Genomic DNA, 21,007 nt, shown 5'->3' on the forward strand with positions numbered 1-21,007 from the left:
AGACCCAAGGTAGCCAAATAAGTAATTTTTTAAAAGGAGGGGGAGTGCTATGTTTGACCAAGTGAGATCTTAAGGAGCCGCTTGGGGACAGGTTTTTTAGTATCTGTGTTTATGATGCTTATGAACCCATGCCTGATTTTGTGCCAGGAGATTTTAAGGAAATAAATGATTCTGCTCACTTGTTTCAAAATGTAGACCTATGTCTCAGTATACCTGAGCTTACATTTGCATCAAGACAGCTCACTGTACTTTGTAGAGCTTATAGTGTCAAAGTAATCTTGATGCCACTGCAGTAAGTTGCCAGTGTCTGATAAAAGCTTTGGCTTTAGAATAAGTGATTTCAGGTCTTCGTTATACAGTAGGAAAAACTAAGTGGTACACTAATTTGTTTAAACAATTCAGGTGTCGTTCAAGGAATGATAACAGGAATTCGAGGATTATGCAATGGTCTGGGACCAGCTCTTTATGGATTTATTTTCTACATATTCCATGTGGAACTTAAAGAACTGCCAATGACAGGGACAGACTTGGGAACAAACACAAGCCCACAGCACCACTTTGAACAGGTAATTATAAAAAGTCCATTCGTTTGGCTGGACTGAAAGATGTTGTTTTTTGGTCATTTTATAAAAGCATTTGAGATTCTTAGATTGAATTAAAACACTTAAAACCAAAGCCCAACAGACCGTATCCTTCTATACACACATTTATTTCTTCCCTGGATAATTTTTTTTTAATTATAATTTCTAGTTTGTCTTACTGTACCTAGTGGCGTAGGTAATGGCCATTTGTGTATACTATTTGTCTTTCATGTAAGGCTTCTGGAATGTTAGATTGCCCTGTATCAGATCTGCCTTTCTATAGAAGTCAGTTAGGTGCTGGCAAACATCTTTGTTCACTAGTGAAAGTGAAGTCGCTCAGTTGTGTCGGACTCTTTGCGACCCCATGGACTGTAGCCTACCAGGCTTCTCTGTCCATCGGATTTTCCCGGCAAGGGTATTGGAGTGGGATGCCATTTCCTTCTCCAGATCGTCTCGACCCAGGGATTGAACCCGGGTCTCCCGCATTGTAGGCAGACGCTTTACCGTCTGAGCCACCAGGGAAGTCTTTGTTCACCAGAGCCCCTTCCTTAAAACTGAAAACGTTAACCGTGAAACACATTATCATTTTAGCCAATACAAACAACTCACTAGTTTATTTGTATTTAGCAGAGTTCTACATTCATCTTCTAACCAGCTAAGACTACTTTTAAATAAAAAAGAATATTTGTTTGTGGGCTCTACACAAGCCCACGGGTAAAACTGGCAGTGCAAGTTTTTGCTAAGGATGAATGTAATTTGGGACTAAAACACAAGTCTGTTTGATTCTTCTCATAGTAACAGCATTATCTGTGTTTTTCTCACTTTCAGTCACTAAAGAATATAACCACCTTTTAAACAAAGAAAATGGTCAAGTCATTCTGCTACTGCAGTTAACATTATTACTTGATTTCACTTTTGAGGTCTCCGTTTTCTTCTTAAACTAACAATAAAGTGAAAGTTCATAAAATGTGTTCATATTTTATGCTCTAAGTGACAATATATTTTTGCATGTGTTGTTTTAAAAAAATTGGGGCTGTTTCTTGGGTCAGCTGTTATCCCACAGAATTTTATATTGAGAATATGATAGTGTTTCTTTTCCCTTTGAAAAGGAAAACTTTTTTTTCTGTGGCTTTAATGAAGAAAGAGGAGTCATTGGCTTATATTTGACAGCCATCAGTTATTCTAAAAGATAAGCAATTTCTTAGGAGCAAAGAAGTCTGTGCAAAAATCTTAATTATCTTTTTCTTCCTCAGAATTCCATCATCCCTGGCCCCCCCTTCCTCTTTGGAGCCTGTTCAGTACTGCTGGCTCTGCTTGTTGCCTTGTTTATTCCGGAACATACCAATTTAAGCTTACGGTCCAGCAGTTGGAGAAAGCACTGTGGTAGTCACAGCCATCCTCACAGTACACAAGCGCCAGGAGAGGCCAAAGAACCTTTACTCCAGGACACAAACGTGTGACAACCGAAATCAGGAAGACTTTTTTATCAGTATCCAGGTCTTAGTTTTCACCTGTAGTTCTGGATGTACATTCCATTTCCATCTACAATGTACTTTAATAAGATTGTCTTAAGAAATGTATCTGCATGAACTGCGTGGGAACTAAAGAAAGAAAGAACCGGACAGTTTTCCAAAGATGTTACAATTTCTTTTGAAAAGAAATCGTTTATTAGCACCAGTTTCTTGCCACTAAGCTGTTTGTTTTATTATACATCCTTTAATTAAAATTAAAAACTATATATGTAACTTCTTTAGATACTAGCAATGTCTCTGCTACCATTTCCTTCAGGTGTTGAGCTTTAACTCTATTTATGCTGACTCAACAGTGAGACAGAGTAGTTAGTATAGTGTGGACCTGTTCATTTTAACATTGTAAAATCCTGAGTCAGATTTTAATATTGTAAAATCTTGGGTCAAATAATTCAAAGCCTTAATGCAGATGCACTAAAGTAAAGAAATGGTAAATGTTTGCATTTAAAAAACAAAATTCTTAAGAAAACTATACTAAATCGGAATCATGTTTCAAGCTTGTTTTTAGTAATTTTATTTTAAACGTTATTCACTACTGTTTTTGAAATGAGAAAAGATCAGCCATTTAGAATTTAAATTGGGGTGTTTGGAGCCTGTAAATCTAAATGCTGGCTCGAATTTGTTTCCCAGCTACTTATACCACTATCTTTTAATGTTTGCATAATCATAAAAACCTCAACACTTGAATACATAATCTAAAAATTATATAGTAAAGCTGGTAGCCTTGAAAATGTCAATGTGATATCTATATGTAGATAAATATATATAGTGGCCTTTCAGGACTGTCACAGTAACACTTTATTTACAGAGCTAATGTTTGTCCTAAATTTTCAGGACCCTAGAAGAGAGCTTTATACAATTACTGATGTGAATTTCTCTATAGTGTATATTTTTGTGTCCAGTTATATTATTTAAAAAAGTGTTACTTTGTAAAAATTGTACATAAAGTACTGTATAGTTTACACTGTTTTCATCTTGTGTGTGGTTATTGCTTAATGCTTTTTAAACTTGGAACATTCACTATGGTTAAATAAGGTCTTAAATGTAAATATTCTGTTAATAAAATTAAATATTTTAATGATTTTTTTTTAAAGAAAGTCTTGATCTGTGATTCCCTTATAAGGCCTGTTTTGGCTTTGTTACTGTACTTTTACAGTAACAATACCTTTTCCCTTTGAATCCATTTCATTTCCCTCAATACTGTTATAGGAAGCAAAGAAATGAAAACTTAGTCCATAAATTAACTGGAAATAATTTTCTAAGCACAGGTATTACAGTCACTCTTATTTCTGTTTTTATACACATGTAAATTTGTCATATTCCCAAAATATTAATACTTTATTAAAACAAAGCTCAGTTTACAGAAATACATTAAATGCAATATTTTGATTATTAACACATGTACAATTGTACACAGCAGAACAATTTCAAATAAAAGTTTAAGAGGTAGAGAAAATAATTAGCACACTCAGAAGTCTATATTTAATACCAAAAAGTCTTCAGCAAGTTGACATCAAAATGATCTCTATCCTAGCTGTTGTATCCTTAAGTCATATATCCTATCCAAACCCTTGTCACAACGTTTTATATTACACAGTATTTATAAGGAAGAGTCCAATATTGCCGAGAAGTTGCTTTCCAGATTAGTGTTTTCAAGTTACGTAACTATTAATATAGAACATCTAAATGACAAAAAAAACTGTATAAAAACTATCTAATAATGGTTACTAAATTTTTTTACAATAGATTCCAATTTTAAGACAGTTTGCAGTTCCCAGCAGAGTTTCAAAGTGTGAAAAGACTCAATATTGTGGCTTCACAAAAGAATTAGCAAAGATTCTCTATTTTACTATGGAGGCTAATAACATTGGTGGGTTGTCAATATCCTGAAATGTCTCTTTTCCTCATCTGTGTAATAACATCCCTGAAAACATTTTTTAAAAGTATCACAAGAGCATTAACAATCTCTAAACAAAAATTGGTTTAGAGGTTTCGTAAGAGAATGCTACTCTACTGGATGGCTGTCAAGAAAACAAAATGGAGCCCTGTGATTGTGGGTAAGTTTTTTTTAAATCACCTCATTTTTTCCAAGGAACAAATTCTTACTTGAAACTTTTAATTATAGGGAAGAAAAGAAAGCTGTCACTTCTAAAATGATTTACTTTGCCTACTTTACTAAGCGAACATGAAAATGAACCTATTTTGATATTATAAAAATTAATATTCATGATGCTCTCATAGTAAATATTTTGTGTATGTACTAATTTTTAAAACAATATTCCACTAATACAGGTTTAAGTGAATAACAAAACTTCAAATGAAAGAGAACAACTAGATGACTACAGGCTTCCAGGAAGCATTAAAATCCTATTAATTGGCTCAAATGACTAAAGCACTTTGTATCTAATCTGGTCATGTAATTAGACTGGACGAAATTTTTTGTATAATTTATTAAAATTACAGACTTACTCAAAAGATAATTTAAAGGGTTCAAGGAAAATATTTACTTGCTATGAAGAATTTCATTTATTTAAGGTAATTTCAGGATTTTTCCCTTTAAATATCATCAATAATATATCTCAAGAGATAATCATTTTCCCTCATAATTCTCAGGTGGCAAATTTAAAATTTAATTGTACTAATGAAAATGATAAAAATGAACTGATAGCATTCTTTGGCTTCATTAAAATATTAATGTATCTGAGCAGGCTTTAATGAACTGAGATACTCAATGATAAGGCTCTCTTCCTTACAAGGATCAATTCTTTCCTTAGAAGAATTTCTAAGGATTAGTTTAATTCAAATTATTCTATCAAACACCACTTCCAAACTAAAAAGTGTCATTTGTTCAGAATCTTCACCAATTTCCAAATACAGATTTGCTCCTCTAAACTGCATAAATGACAGCAGTAAAGGATCCAATCTAATACAGCAGCAACTCAAGTAAACTCTGAAACCTGCGTGTTCAACAGAATTTGAGCTATATGCTGTTACCATATTTTTAAGCCATGTCAATTTCTAAAATTTCCTCCAAAAAAGATGACACTAGGATTAACTATTTGGTAGCTGCCCAGGAAAATAAGCTGAAGATGTAGAAGGGAGCACTGTGGGTTTTGAAGATGCCTGTAATGCTCCTAAAGTGACATCTTTCTGATGGTCTGCAAATGAGGACAAAAAAAAGTATTTGTATTTATGTTAGCCCTTACACATTTAATTAAACCACAGTATACAATCCACACTACTTCAGAAATGTCTTCTCACCTGGGTTATTAAACAGATTTTGGCTGAGTCCACGCAAAGGAATGCTATCTTCCCTTTTCTTCAGATATTTGGATTCCAATCCTAAATTTTCACCACTTGAAAGGAAAACAGTAATTATGAACTTAATTTAACAAAGTCTTATTTTCTCTACAGTAAGGTCTGAATGTTTACATACATATAAATGTATATGACAATATAACATTACAAACCAAATCATGCTTTTCATTGAATTCTTAATAATTTATCCATAAGCCAAAGTATACATTTTCTCAGTAAAAAAATTTGACCAAAAGCCCCTCAAAATTTTGTAGTGCTTCAAAGTGGTCATTATTAACTGTTAATACTCACTACACTAACAAATTCTGGTCAGATGAATAAAAACATGAAATCTTGAAAAAAACAAATGGGGGTATTCTGTAGGTATACTTTCCCTCTCTCAACCACTATATTCCTTCCTTTTAAATCTGTCCACTGTTAACAGTTTCTCTAATAGTACACTTGTAACAAGTTAAAAGATCTTATAAAGCAGTGACATTTTATCTTTAAAATTAAATGATGGTCTTTTCTCAATTTTCAGAAAAAAAAAAGGGTGAATAGGTGTTTTTTCAATTTTAATATTTTTCTTTACCCTTTGCCACTTATTCCTGCTGCTGCTGTTGCTGCTAAGTCACTTCAGTCATGTCCGACTCTATGTGACCCCATAGACGGAAGCCCACCAGGCTCCCCCGCCCCTGGGATTCTCCAGGCAAGAACACTGGAGTGGGTTGCCATTTCCTTCTCCAATGTGTGAAAGTGAAAAGTGAAAGTGAAGTCGCTCGGTCATGTCTGACTCGTACCGACCCCATGGACTGCAGCCTACCAGGCTCCTCCGTCCATGGGATTTTCTAGGCAAGAGTACTGGAGTGGCTTGCCATTGCCTTCTCCGCCACTTATTCCTAGCAGACTACAAATAAACAAATTCTAAACAAAACAGCACAACAGTCCTAATTTTATAGACACGTGATTATGTTGATTTTGTACCACAAATATCATTTTTTCTGTTAAGTAAAATTGTTCTTGGTGTATATGATAAAGTTAAACATCATGGTGTTCTATTAATTTCAGGTGTTCTGCCACTTTTACAAGTATGAGCTTCAATATAGCAAACATGAAAGTTTCAGGACCTGAAAGAATTCTCACCTTTTTAAAAAATGGAGGCTCACAAACATTAACTATTATAATACTCATCTTGGTACTAATTTTAGAGGAGCCAATGAATAAAGGCCAGAGAATAAGAAGCCTCTTGGAGCCATGTCAGTAATTTAGTTTGCAACATACTGGGGATGGTGATGGCTTATGATAATGAGTACCAGCAGACAAATCTTCAAGCAATTAAAGTAAATAAACATAATGGTAAACAGTATTACAAACACAAATACTAATCAGACAAATTTGCAACTATAACTTGTTTACTTTAGCCACAACTCACTGATTCAACAAACTTCACTATGCAAAACCACCTTAAGAACTAAAAAATAGGCAAGCAATCTCTTGAGTAGGCAAAATTGGCATTAAAGCTTATTTATGTTAGCTTGGCTAGGGAGCAACCTCACAAGCTTTTTCACTCTTATTTACCACAGAATTTTAATTCTCAGAGTACAGTGGAAGCAATTACTTGGAAAAACAAAGAGCTTCCAAAGGTAGACATAGCCGTATAGGAAAATAAAAACAAAAACGCCAACTCTGAAGAATTAAAGATTTCTATCTACTTGCCCAAGAATATCTGAAAGGGTATTCTTCAGTTATGTAGGGAAATCCCTTTTAAAAAATTAAATTTTACTATATGTCTTTAAAACTATAGTTTTAAAAAAAATATGAGAAACCACTTTCTAACAGATGAAAGTGACTATCTTAATCCCAATGCTCAGCAACTTAACACATCACATAAATAAGTGGTCGTCACAGCTTTCAAACACTTAAGAACTCCTTAAGATGACTTTTACAATTACAAACATTAAATTTTATGTCAAGAACTTACTTTTCCTTATCAGTTGAGCTGGGCATACTAACAGTTGTTCCTGACTGAACATCTCCTAGTGATGGATTTGGTTTTGTAAACTGCAAGTTAAACTGAACCTGTGAAGAGGGAAAACATCATATAACTCATTAGTGAGAACTGCTGCTGCTGCTGCTAAGTCACTTCAGTCGTATCCGACTCTGTGTGACCCCATAGGCGGAAGCCCATCAGGCTCCCCTGTCCCTGGGATTCTCCAGGCAAGAACACTGGAGTGGGTTGCCATTTCCTTCTCCAATGTGTGAAAGTGAAAAGTGAAAGTGAAGTCGCTCAGTCGTATCCGACCCTTAGCGACCCCACGGACTGCAGCCTACCAGGCTCCTCCATCCATGGGATTTTCTAGGCAAGAGTACTGGAATGGCTTGCCATTGCCTTCTCCGCATATGGGCTTTATGTTATGGAAATCCATAAACGCAAGTCACCATACTAATATATCAAAGAAAAAAAGTTATGATGACTTGAATCCAAAAAAAAAAAAGGTACAAGGAGATAAGAAATAGCTATTTTTTGTTAAAAAATCATAATAAAATATAGATACTAGCTTAACAGGAAAAAATTATAAATCAGAAAGGTATATGCTGCTGTCCTCAGCTATCAAGGCTTAACATTCTAAAGATAACAATTCTCCCTATATTAATGTACACATTTAACAAAATCACAAAAAATACAAGTACAGGACTTTGAAAAAAGTGAAGTAAGCTGATTCGCACAGTCCTTATAGAAAACATGCAAGAGGGAAGAAAATTTTAAGAGCCTAACATATTAATACATAATATACCAGACAGCAATGATAAGTAATTAGAAAACTGGACAAAATAAAAAGAATGGTCCCCAAAACTAACCAAGAGGTAGTGCAGGACTGTGATCTCTGAGAGAAGCTGTGATCCATACAACTGACCCAGCTTTCTAATTAGAGGCACTTCCTGTACAGACAAATTACAGTACAGACAAGGTAACTGCTAAATGGAGAAGATAATCAGTATAGGGAGGATGAGGTACCTGGAAGCTGCAAGGCAGAATTCCAATGAAAAGTGAGGTATAAAGAGAACAAGCGCCAGAAATCAACACATGAATCCCCTTGAGTTTTTTCTGAGTACTAGGCACATGCACAGGGCTTCCCATGTGGCTCAGCAGTAAAGAAACCGCCTGCCAATGTGGGAAATGGAAAAGACTCAGATTCAATCCCTGGGTCAGGAAGATCCCCTGGAGGAGTAAATGGCAACTCACTCCAGGATTCCTGTGTGGAAAATTCCATGGACAGAGGAGCCTAGTGGGCTACATACAGTCCATGGGGTCACAAGGAATCAAACATCACTGAGCACATATGCACAGGCACATGACAGAGTAAAACTCCACACTGCTGCGCTTATAAAGACAGGGGAGCTTTTCGCTGAATGACTTCCAAGATTCATAATCATAAAGACAAAGTGGACAGTCTTGGTGATCATTTAGGACATTCAGTGGGGAGCTTTTGTAAGAGAGCCAAATCATCCCTTGAGTAAAATCTACTGCAAATGCATCCGAGGCACAATTCTAAACAACTGTATCAATTCAAGGTTCACAGTAATTCAGTAAGATAAAATTATTGCTCCACTTTATAAATGGAGAAACCGAAGCAGGACAACTAGATATTTTTGTTTGTTACTGGCTTACCCAATTTCATACTGATAAGAGGCAGGATTTAAACTCCAAACTCTGATTCCACATTTTAACCATTATAATTGAGCAGTTCAGTTCAGTTGCTCAGTCGTGTCCAACTCTTTGCGACCCCATGAATTGCAGCACGCCAGGCCTCCCTGTCCATCACCAAATCCCAGGGTTTACCCAAACTCATGTACATCAAGTTGGTGATGCCATCCAGCCATCTCATCCTCTGTCATCCCCTTCTCCTCCTGCCCCCAATTCCTCCCAGCATCAGGGTCTTTTCCAGTGAGTCAACTCTTCGCATGAGGTGGCCAAAGTATTGGAGTTTCAGCTTTAGCATCAGTCCTTCCAATAAGGACTGATCTCCTTTAGGATGGACTGGTTGGATCTCCTTGCAGTCCAAGGGACTCTCAAGAGTCTTCTCCAACACCACAGTTCAAAAGCATAAATTCTTCGGCGATCAGCTTTCTTTATAGTCCAACTCTCACATCCATACATGACTGCTGGAAAAACCATAGCCTGGACTAGACGGACCTTTGTTGGCAAAGTAATGTCTCTGCTTGTTAATACGCTATCTAGTTTGGTCTTAACTTTCCTTCCAAGGAGTAAGCGTCTTTTAATTTCATGGCTGCAATCACCATCTTCAGTGATTTTGGAGCCCCCAAAAATAAAGTCTGACACTGTTTCCACTGTTTCCCCATCTATTTCCCATGAAGTGATGGGACCAGATGACATGATCTTAGTTTTCTGAATGTTGTGCTTTAAGCCAACTTTTTCACTCTCTTTCCCTTTCATCATTTTTAGTTCCTCTTCACTTGCTGCCATAAGGGTGGTGTCATCTGCATATCTGAGGTTACTGATATTTCTCCCGGCAATCTTGAGGAGTATATACATTCAATTCACAAATAAATATTCATGTATTAGAGATTCAAGTTCAAAGTGTACCGTTAGTATTAGGTCTGTTTGGTTGCTTTCCTGAGGGATGCATACCAAAAGAATACACAGACCAATAATATAGGAAACACTAGAAGTCTGGCTTTGATTGATATTTAAGAACAGGATTGTTAACATAATTCCTCTGATTCCAGAAGAGCTATAAGAATGGTAATCTTATTACAAGTCATATTTAGTCCTACCAACTAAACAATTATCTGCAGTAGTCCTCATCTTCATTTTGAACATTATATATATTTCTGGAAAGCTGTTTAAAAGCAATTTTGAATTACAATCCTCAAGAAAAAAATGATATCAATATGTAAGCACACTTGAGCATACTGCTATTTTTGAAAAAACAACAGTATTCATTTGATTACACATATCTAATTTTCAATAAGCAATACAAGAAAAGCCAATTAAATGCATCTAAATACTCTTTACATAATAATATTCTAAACATTAAAACTCAGGCTTAATTCTCAATTCACTTAGAATTCTCAATAGATCCAAATAATACTTAATAAGGCTATTGTAAAAAAAGAAGTATATGCCTAAACAACACAGTCAACTTATTTTTAGGGCAGCCCCAAACTAATTTGATAAAGAGTTTATAATAGCAGTTTCAAAGTCCTCAATTCTACCTTTCATAAAATAGTCTTCTCAAATATGAAAACAGAATCAGTGGCTCATCTGGGTGGAAAATTACTGTGAAAACAATTATAATACATGTGAAAACAATGTGTAAATCTAAGATATTAGTAATAATGATGATGATGAAAACTCAAGCAGGCAGAAAAAAGCAAATAAATCAAGGTTTGCAGAGATTGCTAAGTATATGCTGTTCGAGATGTTGCCAGAACTACATTTTATGATTTATTATAACCCTGCCAATCAGACCCTTAAATCCTAACAATGGAATCCAAAAATATCACTACTGGTAATATACCAGCAGCATGAAACTGGTAATCCTAGGTAAGTTTGAGAGTTGTAGGAGATACAGGTAGAAGAATGAATAAAAAATGGAGAGATAAGGAGAAGTAAAAACAAGTTTAAACATACTGATATCTAGGTTATTATAAATTATAGTGACTCAAAAAGATCATACAGTGCATTTAATATTTCCTATAAGCATAACACACTAGATATTCATAAATATATTCAGAATTATATTCATCTAATACATTACCTAATACTTAGAAACCGATCAGAAAATAGATGTTTTAAATAAATTGCTATTTTCTTTTTTTTAAAAAAAGGTGTTAGTTATTTTGCCTACCTTTGGTCCTGAAACTGGGTGGATGGTATTTTTGGCAGATATAGGATGAGAAAACGTATTCTGGAATGCAAACGCAGAGGAGACAGGATAACCAATCCCACAAGCTGGGTAAGTCAGTCTACCCTCAACCTAAAAATAAAAGCGTAACAAAGGTTGAGGATGAGAAATTTGCTTTAAATAGTATTTGGCAGCCGCCCCGTCCCAACCCGCCTCCGCCAGCCCGGGTGCTCTAGGTGCCGCGCGGAGACCCTCTGCACCCGTGCCAACATGGCACGCGCGGTGCGGAGCGTGCGGGCCGCGGTCTGCACCCAGCGCGCGCTGCTCGCCGCGGCCCTGGGGACTGCGGGCAGGTGCAGTCCCGGCGCTGCGCACTGGCCCTGCTCTGCTGTCGGTGCGGAAATTCACAGAAAAACACGAATGGGTAAAAACAGAAAACGGTGTTGGAACAGTGGGAATCAGCAATTTTGCACAGGAAGCTTTGGGAGATGTTGTTTACTGTAGTCTGCCTAAAGTTGGGACAAAGTTGAACAAACAAGAGGAGTTTGGTGCTTTTTGGAAAGTGTGAAAGCTGCTAGTGAACTCTATTCTCCTCTATCAGGAGAAGTAACTGAAATTAATAAAGCTCTAGCAGAAAATCCAGGACTTGTCAACAAGTCTTGTTATGAAGAAGGTTGCCTGATCAAGATGACATTCAGTAACCCTTCAGAACTAGATGAACTAATGAGTGAAAAAGCATATGAGAAATACATAAAATCTATTGAGGAGTGAAAATGGAACCCCTAAATAAACTACTTTGAAACAACTTAATCTAGCATAGTTGTCTTAAATTAGTGGTGGATAGATGTTTAAAAGAAACTACTTGTAACAATGTTTCCTGAAGAAAATACCCCATAACTTTCTAATGACTTCAGATAAACCCTGTGCATCTTTTCCACAGTATCCTGTGATTTAGGCCAGGCTCCAGTTATGATATTCAGAATTCCTGAAATTATCGCTGATAAAACTAATTACAAAAATTATGTAATTCAAGGATAACATGGTTATCTTATACCTTATATGACATTGTAACTTGCTTACAGCTATCTTTGGCTTTGGGTCAAAATGATCTTCCCACTAGAAATAACTGCTAGTGGAGAAAAGTTTGTTAGTTATATAGTGTCCAATGAAGAATATTACTATCTTAATTTTGCAATATACTGTGTTTGCTGGTGCTATTTTTATACAGTGAAGCAATAGTTCTGCAGGAGAATAAACAATTTAATAATAAAATATTCAACTTTTAAAAAATAAATAAATAAATAGTATTTGGCGATGCAGGAGGCATTAGCATCTGTCATAATAACTAAGAGTTAAGAGCACTCTCTCAGAGGCCAATCTTGTCTATCATGACACCAAACTCTGCTTCATTATATATCATGAAACTGGAATATCTTTGGCCCAGAGGGCTTTTCAGACTGGCTGTGTAAACTTAGACCAAAAAAAAACAAAAACAAAAACCCACTGGACCTGACTTTGAACTGAAGTAAAACAAAGACCTCTGAACCATCTTGGTTCCCTCAAGGCCTTGAATTCCTGAAAAGGGAGTTCAGGGGTAGTCCTAGACCAAAAAGCTAATAAGGGATAAAATAAAAATAATTGAGTAATACCTTTCACACAGCTATTTATCATCAGTTGGTAAGATTAAGCCTGTCAAGTTTTTTCACATTTTTAATTCAGTAAGTACCACTTAAAAATATAAGTACCACTTAACTCTGCAATTTCCCCAAAGTTAGCAGAAATCCTTACCCTTCTTTAAATATCAAGTACTATCTCCGGGAGTTGGTGATGGACAGGGAGGCCTGGCGTGCTGTGATTCATGGGGTCGCGGAGAGTCAGACACGACTGAGCGACTGAACTGAACTGAACTGAACTATCTCATTAGTAGATTAAAAATTCTAATATGGATTTGCACTTTAAATCCTCTGCCAATGCCCTCCAGTCAAAGACTTGGACCAGAAATACATCTATAGGTGTACATACTCTTTGCAACAAGGAAAACTGAAGACCACGTGGAACCCAGTAAGAGACGTGTCTCTGTAAGACAATGTTAAAAGGGAGTATTTATTGGACTTTGTCATGTGTTAGGTGAATCAAGGAACAGTGTAAGAATGTGGGGCTATAGTGTGGACTGGATGCTATCAAGAAATGGGGATAACTGTATGACTAGATATATGAATAGATTTTATCCAGTAAGGTGGCACTAAGACCAAAGTTACGAGGTAACGAGCAGTAGTCACTCACTTTAGCCGGATCGGAGGATACTTGCCCATTTTTATGGTTTGGCAATGTCCTATTTTTGTCTGTGTTCAAACATGACTATGAAGTGGTCTTGTTTTTGTCTTGATTCATCACAGAGAATGGCCTTACCTGATGTTGATATTCTGTGAATCTGATTATGTTCAACAGGAGAGCCTCAAAACCTAGCGGTGAACACAAGGCCAATTCCTAGCCAGGCCTAGGCATAGCTGATAGTAAGAAGCCAGATCCAGGTCCTCAAAGCTAAAAAGCTTAACACTTGTAAATAGTTCCTTCCAGAATCTAGAGATGACAAGCTTGGTAATAGGGTTTTTCTCTCTTTTTTTCCAACAGAATTCAGATTAGGCTCCTCCAGTATAATGTCAAAGCTGAGCCCATATCCTGTTCTCCCTTACTGCTGCCGCTGCTAAGTCACTTCAGTCGTGTCCAACTCTGCGAACCCATAGACGGAGCCCACCAGGCTCCTCCATCCCTGGGATTCTCCAGGCAAGAACACTGGAGTGGGTTGCCATTTCCTTCTCCAATGCATCAAAGTGAAAAATGAAAGTGAAGTTGCTCAGTCGTGTCCGACTCTTCGCGACCCCATGGACTGCAGCTCACCAGGCTCCTCCATCCATGGGATTTTCCAGGCAAGAGTACTGGAGTGGGGTGCCACTGACTTCTCCATTCTCCCTTACTGAGGCCCCCTAAATACTTTGTGTTTGTTAACAGTTTTCAGCACATTTGGCCTTACTTCAGTCAATACTGAGTGATTTCTGTATCCATTAAAATGTTACAAAATGTAGTGTACCCTTAAAATAGAGCCTCTTTGTTAAGAATAAGTGTACCTTGATGTTCCTCTTCCAAGTGTAAAATTACTTCAGTGCTAAAAATTATAATAGGACTCTAGTCATGTTAGGTACCAGCACCTAACAATCTGAGAATATTTTTGTTTTAGAAAATTTACCAAGACCATTCACAACAACTTAATTTAAATCTTACCACATTAGAGGTAGGAGAAATTCCACTTCTGATGGTGTTGCCACTGGAATGAACAGGTGGAGTGGCAGAAGATCCCAATACATCTTGCTTTCTCACTAGCTGATTTTCATTTAATTCTTTATTTAACCACGTGATTACTTAAATAAAAGAACAAGAAGAAACTTAACACTTCAATTTTTCTAATAATTTTAAGTATTTTAAAATTACATTTTTAAAATTTTAAGTTTTTAAAACTATGTTATAGTACAATATGTTACATCATAGGAGAACAACATAAGTGCATCTAAATATTTGTCACTAAATATTTTTATTTTACAACTGCCACAAAGGATTCTTTATCCTTTTACTGTCTATCAGAAGAACATATTTCTGCAAGTCAAGGATCTCTTTGAAATCTCTTTGATTTCTAGCATATCTTCCAGTTTATTTAAATTCAAACTCATTTCTCAAAATCAGTATTACAAACTGACAAAACTGTAGAAGACTTAATCTCATATTTTTGTTTTAAATATTATTATCAGTAGGTAAACACAGCAATTATAGCAAGTGGTAGCAAAGAATTTAAATAGTAAATTACAGTCAATATTTTCAACATTTAGTTTTGGGTTATGGCACATGTGATAGGGTTTCTTTTAATAATGATAGTAACTGTTTTACAGGATAGTTGATTTTAATTTACTACAGCAAAGACATTAAGATGGTATATTTAAAGCACATTATATATATACAGCAACATCTTGATTTAACTAGACTTATGAATTCAGTAAAAGTTGCAAGTTAAAAATAAAACTAAAAACCTCATTTAAATGAAATGGTAAAATACTTACACTTTTCATTATTTTTTAGAAGTTGTTTGCTTTCTTCAAGTTTTTGAACTGTAGCTTCTAATTGTTCTTGTAATTTGCATACCTAAAATACATTAATCCTTATAATAAGTGTAATAAAGGCTAAAATAAAAACTAAAGAGACATATTCCGTTCCGTTCTGTTCCGTTCAGTCGCTCAGTCGTGTCCGACTCTTTGCGACCCCGTGGACTGTAGCCTATCAGGCTTTTCCATCCATGGGATTCTCCAGGCAAGAATACTGGAATGGGTTACCATTTCCTTCTCCAGGGGATCTTCCCCACCCAGGGATCGAACCCGGGTCTCCCGCATTGGAGGCAGACGCTTTAACCTCTAAGCCACCAGGGAAGCCCAAGAGATATATTACTATTCATTAAATATTAAATATGAAGTGAAGAGATATATTACTATTCATTAAATATTAAATATGAAATGAATTAGCTCAGCTGTATAATATATGTGCACATAATTATATACAACATACACACATATATATATGAACACTCAACATATTTGAGTCATAATAATTAAGTTTTCAAACTGAAATAGTTTATTAAGTTCTGTTGATTATAGTCATGTTTTCTTGGGGAAAAAAGCCAAAACTTTCTCTAATGTAACAAAGTAGAAATGTTTAAAATACATGAGGGAATACATTAAGCTTTGCAAACAGTCAACACACACTAAATATAAAATATTAACTACCTCTTGTTCTTTAATTCGGAGAGATTGTCCAACATCTTGTAATTCTTTTTGCTCCTTTTGTAATTTTTCTTCCTTTTCAGCCAAGAGTTTCTCTTGCTGAATAGTTACTGTATTCTTCAATTTCAACTTACCCATTAAAGTCTTCAGATCCCCTTGCAGTTTTTTTATAATTTCATTTGCCTGCAGAAGAGTTTCACATGAATGTCTCTACATAATCCAATGAAACATCTCTACATAATCCAATGAAATATCAATATTCTATTGTTTTAAAAAAAACAAACCTTAAGAAGTTCAGCTGATAATGATTTTATTGTAGCTTCAAGTTTTCCTAGTTGTACCTGATTTTTCTCACCATTTTCTTCCAGAGCCACCTGATATATATATTTTAAAATGTGAATAATTAGGAAGTCTGTGTTTATTTAAGGAAAGCATCGTATATGTATGTGATCATTAATTTGTTTAGAAAATTTTAAAATAGACCTTTTGTTCCTGGATTGTATCAAACGCTTCTTTTGTTCTTAAAACAAGCTGGTCCTTATCCTTGATTTCCTGTTCTAAAACAGCCACTTTTGTCTGCAGCTGATTAATATGCTTTTCTTTTTCATGGCATTCAGCATCAAGTGTAGAATTCTCTCTTCTCAAAGAGAGAACTTCTTGCTTGGCCCGCTGGAGCTCCTAGAAGAGGGGAAAAAAAACGTTGCATTATGAGAAAGGAAAGTTGGCTGGTCTGATAATTTATAATTAAGATATTTAAAATAGGAAAGTCTTTCATAATTTTAAAGTTCCAGTACTAATTAAAGCTCTTTTAAAGAAACAGTGGTCTCTCTGAAGGTGTATGTAACTCAGATTTGAAACATAATTGTAAAATACACCAATATCCAATTCAATCACAGTAAGGGAAAATTAAACAATCCTTATTAATTACTGCAAGTTTTAAAACCTAGTAACAAGAATTTTCTGCTGTCTTGAAATTTAAAAATTCAAAAAAATTACTTAGGTAATAAATGCTCAGTATAACAGAATTTCAAAATATATACAATACATAAATAAAAAGAAAGTCCCATCATTCTACCACCAAAGCGGTGAGCCTCAATCTAGTCTGCATAATGAAATCACCTGGAAAGCTTTAACAACTACTGATGCCTAGTATCCTACCCAAGAGATTTTGATTTCATTCGTATGAGGTATGACCTGAGCTCTTCAACCTGTTTCTCAGGGTAGCCAAAAAATCATGCGATATTGTTAATTAAAAATAAGTCAGTAAGACAAATACTATAAAACATCACTTAGATGTGGAATCCAAAATATGATAAAAATGAACACATTTACAAAACAGAAACAGACTCATATGGAAAACAAACTTAGAGCTACCAACGGGAAAGAAGGGGGATATAAATGAGGAATTTGAGATTAGTACATACAAACCACTATATAAAATAAATAACAAGGTCCTACTGCAGAATACAGAGAACTATATTCAATATCCTATAACAAACCATAATGAAAACACGAAAAAATATTACAAATAATTTTTAAATAGATCTGCCTTCCAATGCAGGAGACACCAAGAGATACAGGTTCGATCCCTGGGTCGGGAAGATCCTCTGGAGTAGGAAATGGCAATCCACTCCAGTATTCTGGCCTGGGAAATCCCATCGACAGAGAAGCCTGGTGAACTACAGTCCACGGGGGTCACAAAGAGTCAGACATGACTGAGCGCACACACATACTAAATAACATCTCAATCATCTAGTATCAGTCCAAATATTGCCAGTACACTAAAGTACAGTACGTAATAGTGTTCCTAGTTTTCAATTTGAACAGTAACTATATAAAATAATTTTACATTATATACCCTAGTGGTTTTAGAAGCACAGACTCTGCTATCAAGCAGTGCATGAGTGCATGCTAACTTGCTTCAGTCATGTCTGACTCTTTGAGACCCTATGGACCCTTTAGCCAGCCAGACTCCTCTGTCCATGGGAGTCTCTAGGCAAGAATACTGGAATGGGTTGGCATACCCTCCCCTCCAGGGAATCTTCCCAACCCAGGGCTCAAACCCACCGTCTCTTATGTCTTCTACATTGGCAGGCAGGTTCTTTACCACTACGGCCACCTGGGAAGTCCACTATGTCACCTAGAGTATTACTTAACCTCAGTAAATTTCAGTTCCCTCATTTGTAAAAGAGAAATAATACCATAAATGATTTCATCTTTGCAAAAACCCTTATATAAACTGTTTTATGTGTTAGATGTTCAGTCATCTCTGACTCTCTGTGACCCCATGGACTGTAGCCTGCCAGGCTCCTCTGACCATGGGATTCTCCAAGCAAGACTACTAGTGCGGGTTGCCATTCCCCTCTCCAGGTGTCCTTCCTGATCCAGGGATGGAACCCAGGTCTCCTCCATTGCAGACAAATTCTTTACTATCTGAACCACCAGGGAAGCCCAAATACTTAATAAATGGTAGTAACTATTAATTTATGCTTTTGAACTGTGGTGCTGGAGAAGACTCTTGAGAGTCCCTTGGACTGCAAGGAGATCCAACCAGTCCATTCTAAAGGAGATCAGTCCTGGGTGTTCATTGGAAGGACTGATGCTAAAGCTGAAGCTCCAATACTGTGGCCACCTCATGCGAAGAGTTGACTCACTGGAAAAGACTCTAATGCTGGGAGGGATTGGGGGCGGGAGGAGAAGGGGATGACAGAGAATGAGATGGCTGGATGGCATCACTGGCTCGATGTACATGAGTTTGAGTGAACTCCGGGAGTTGGTGATGGACAGGGAGGCCTGGCGTGCTGTGATTGATGGGGTCGCAAAGAGTTGGACACGACTGAGCAAGTGAATTGAACTGAACCTCTAAAAGGTATAATTTTAACATAATTAGGTAACAATACTGAAGTTTAAAAAAAGTTTTCAGGACCCAAAATTTCCAAGTCCTATGCAAACCTTGCAAGAAATATTTTGATTACATTATATGCACCCCACTCCAGTAAATCCTAGGGAAATCTTAGGGACAAAGGAGGCTATTCAGTCCATGCAGTCACAAAGAGGTGGACATGATCATACACACACTGATCATACATACACACATGAAAATGAACATAACAAAGCACAGTTTATACATTGGCCAGTGTCAGGGCTAAAACAGAAGAAACCACACAGGATTATAATGAAGTACTCATCCAATGTGCAGGGTGAAATGTTTCACCAACTGGTGTGAAAGGTGAAGAGGGTAGTGAGAAGGACTAAAGCATCCAGTAGGGCAGAATGCAATGAGGATCTGAACATAAAATCAGTCAGGCTTTATTCAGAATTGGAGATCTTGTGAGCTAGAATAACACTGTTTATTTGAACATGATAGGTTTAACAAAATCTACATAAGTTTTCTAATAACTCATATGACAATAATGTTAACAGTTATTGTTAGGAAGGAGTTTATCATCACTGCCAAAGTATCAACAAAAGTACTACTATAGCAATATTTTTAAAATGTCTGTTGCCTGAAAGAACAAGACAGTACTAGAGACAGGCCAGTAATAGAGAATTTCAATGGCCAGGCTTACTTGGGTAAATTACTTAAGCTCTCAGTGCCTTAGTTTCATCATCTTTAAATGGGATAATAACAATACCTTCCTTAAAATAACTGCTGTAAGAATTAAATGAGTTAATATAGGCAAAGCACTTAAAAGAGTATTCAGTAAGCATTAGTTATACTTTTATTATTATTATTACTAGACACTGAACTTCATACAGTTGTTTGCCACATTGAGTAGAATGAAAGAATCAGCCTGTCAACACCCTGAGCCACAACACTGGGCTGATATTAAAAGTACACTGACAAATCTGAGGCTTATGCCAAAGAGCTGCTCAAGACCCTAACTAAAAGTATCCAAGTTTACTTGAGCTCTGTTCTGAATCAGCCCATTTTATTAGATTTTGGTTTCTCAATTATTTTGGGTATTCTCTGAGCTGATCCAAAGACTAAAAGAGATCCTTGCAAAGCATCCAGAAGTATACTATCCATAGAAGTAATAAAGTAACCAAATTCAAATCAAGTTACCAAATTAGACCTTGTTTTTAAATTAGGGCGGGGAGGGGAACCAACTCCAACATTTGATACCTCTTCAACACCAGACAGCTTTGCTTTAAGTTCTCTGATGGTGGAGTCTCCTTTATATTTCCTTTCAGTGAGGTCTTTATTAGCCGTTTCTAACTCAGACAATCTGTTCTGTAGCTGCTGGATGTTCCGTTGATGAAGGATTTCTAAATCTTTTTTCTGTTGTTCATGTTGCTGTTGGTATTGAACCTGGGCCTATTATAATAAAATACAGTACCAAAATTCAAAAAAAAAATACAAATATGAGAAGATTTGAGTAAAAAAAAAATCTTACTTATTCTTCTTTATAAGATTTCCCTGCTTTTAAGAGATTCTATTTTCAATTATGGATTTTATGAAAAAGAAAGGTCAACAAAACAAAGGCAAATTTACCACTATGATCTTGTTCATAATTTATTCTTCCCCTAAACCCACCTGTTTAGAAGCAATGGCCTTCAATTTAAGAGAAGAATGATATGTGTTAAGGGTGAAAAAAAGCAAATTGCAAAACACTATGTATAGTGTCAAACTATCCCTACGAAAAGAAAAAATGAGCAGAAACTTTCAGTATTTGCTTTAAAACACATTATTCTGTTTCCGTTTTTTTACAACTAGTATAAACGTTTTCTAATTAAAAAAAAAATCTAAACTTACAGTAAAATTGACAAGGTACTGCTCAGTCTTACATTTAGTTCTTAAATTTCACTATCAACAATAAAATTTGAACATGGTTGTAACTCTGAAATCTTTACCTGTTTGTATCATACCAAAAATCTATCTTAAAAATTTCTGTCATAAGACTTAGACG

General features: G+C 35.9%; 2 protein-coding genes and 1 pseudogene across 2 annotated transcripts in view; 2 read left to right on the plus strand and 1 right to left on the minus strand.

Moving 5' to 3' along the window:
- Nucleotides 1-3,191, plus strand: part of SLC71A1 (solute carrier family 71 member 1) — a 47,355-nt gene extending 44,164 nt beyond the window's left edge. Inside the window, exons 11-12 of the mRNA XM_055403252.1 lie at nt 403-566; nt 1,835-3,191. Of these exons, the coding sequence (XP_055259227.1) occupies nt 403-566; nt 1,835-2,041 (371 nt within the window). The 3' untranslated portion in view covers nt 2,042-3,191. The remainder of the gene's footprint in view (nt 1-402; nt 567-1,834) is intronic.
- The window catches only part of SASS6 (SAS-6 centriolar assembly protein), a 47,523-nt gene continuing 28,958 nt past the window's right edge, over nt 2,443-21,007 (minus strand). The window contains exons 8-17 of the mRNA XM_055403250.2: nt 20,224-20,415; nt 16,581-16,775; nt 16,382-16,471; nt 16,101-16,280; nt 15,384-15,465; nt 14,557-14,693; nt 11,281-11,409; nt 7,389-7,486; nt 5,372-5,466; nt 2,443-5,268 (exon numbers count right to left, since the gene is read on the minus strand). Coding sequence (XP_055259225.2) covers nt 5,162-5,268; nt 5,372-5,466; nt 7,389-7,486; nt 11,281-11,409; nt 14,557-14,693; nt 15,384-15,465; nt 16,101-16,280; nt 16,382-16,471; nt 16,581-16,775; nt 20,224-20,415 — 1,305 coding nt within the window. The 3' untranslated portion in view covers nt 2,443-5,161. The remainder of the gene's footprint in view (nt 5,269-5,371; nt 5,467-7,388; nt 7,487-11,280; nt 11,410-14,556; nt 14,694-15,383; nt 15,466-16,100; nt 16,281-16,381; nt 16,472-16,580; nt 16,776-20,223; nt 20,416-21,007) is intronic.
- Nucleotides 11,548-12,048, plus strand: LOC129541383 (glycine cleavage system H protein, mitochondrial pseudogene; annotated as a pseudogene).

This window comes from Moschus berezovskii, chromosome 4 (assembly GCF_049115385.1).
Source record: "Moschus berezovskii isolate FMDL1 chromosome 4, NW_MosBer_1.0, whole genome shotgun sequence".
In the NCBI taxonomy this organism is placed as follows: Eukaryota; Metazoa; Chordata; class Mammalia; order Artiodactyla; family Moschidae; genus Moschus; species Moschus berezovskii.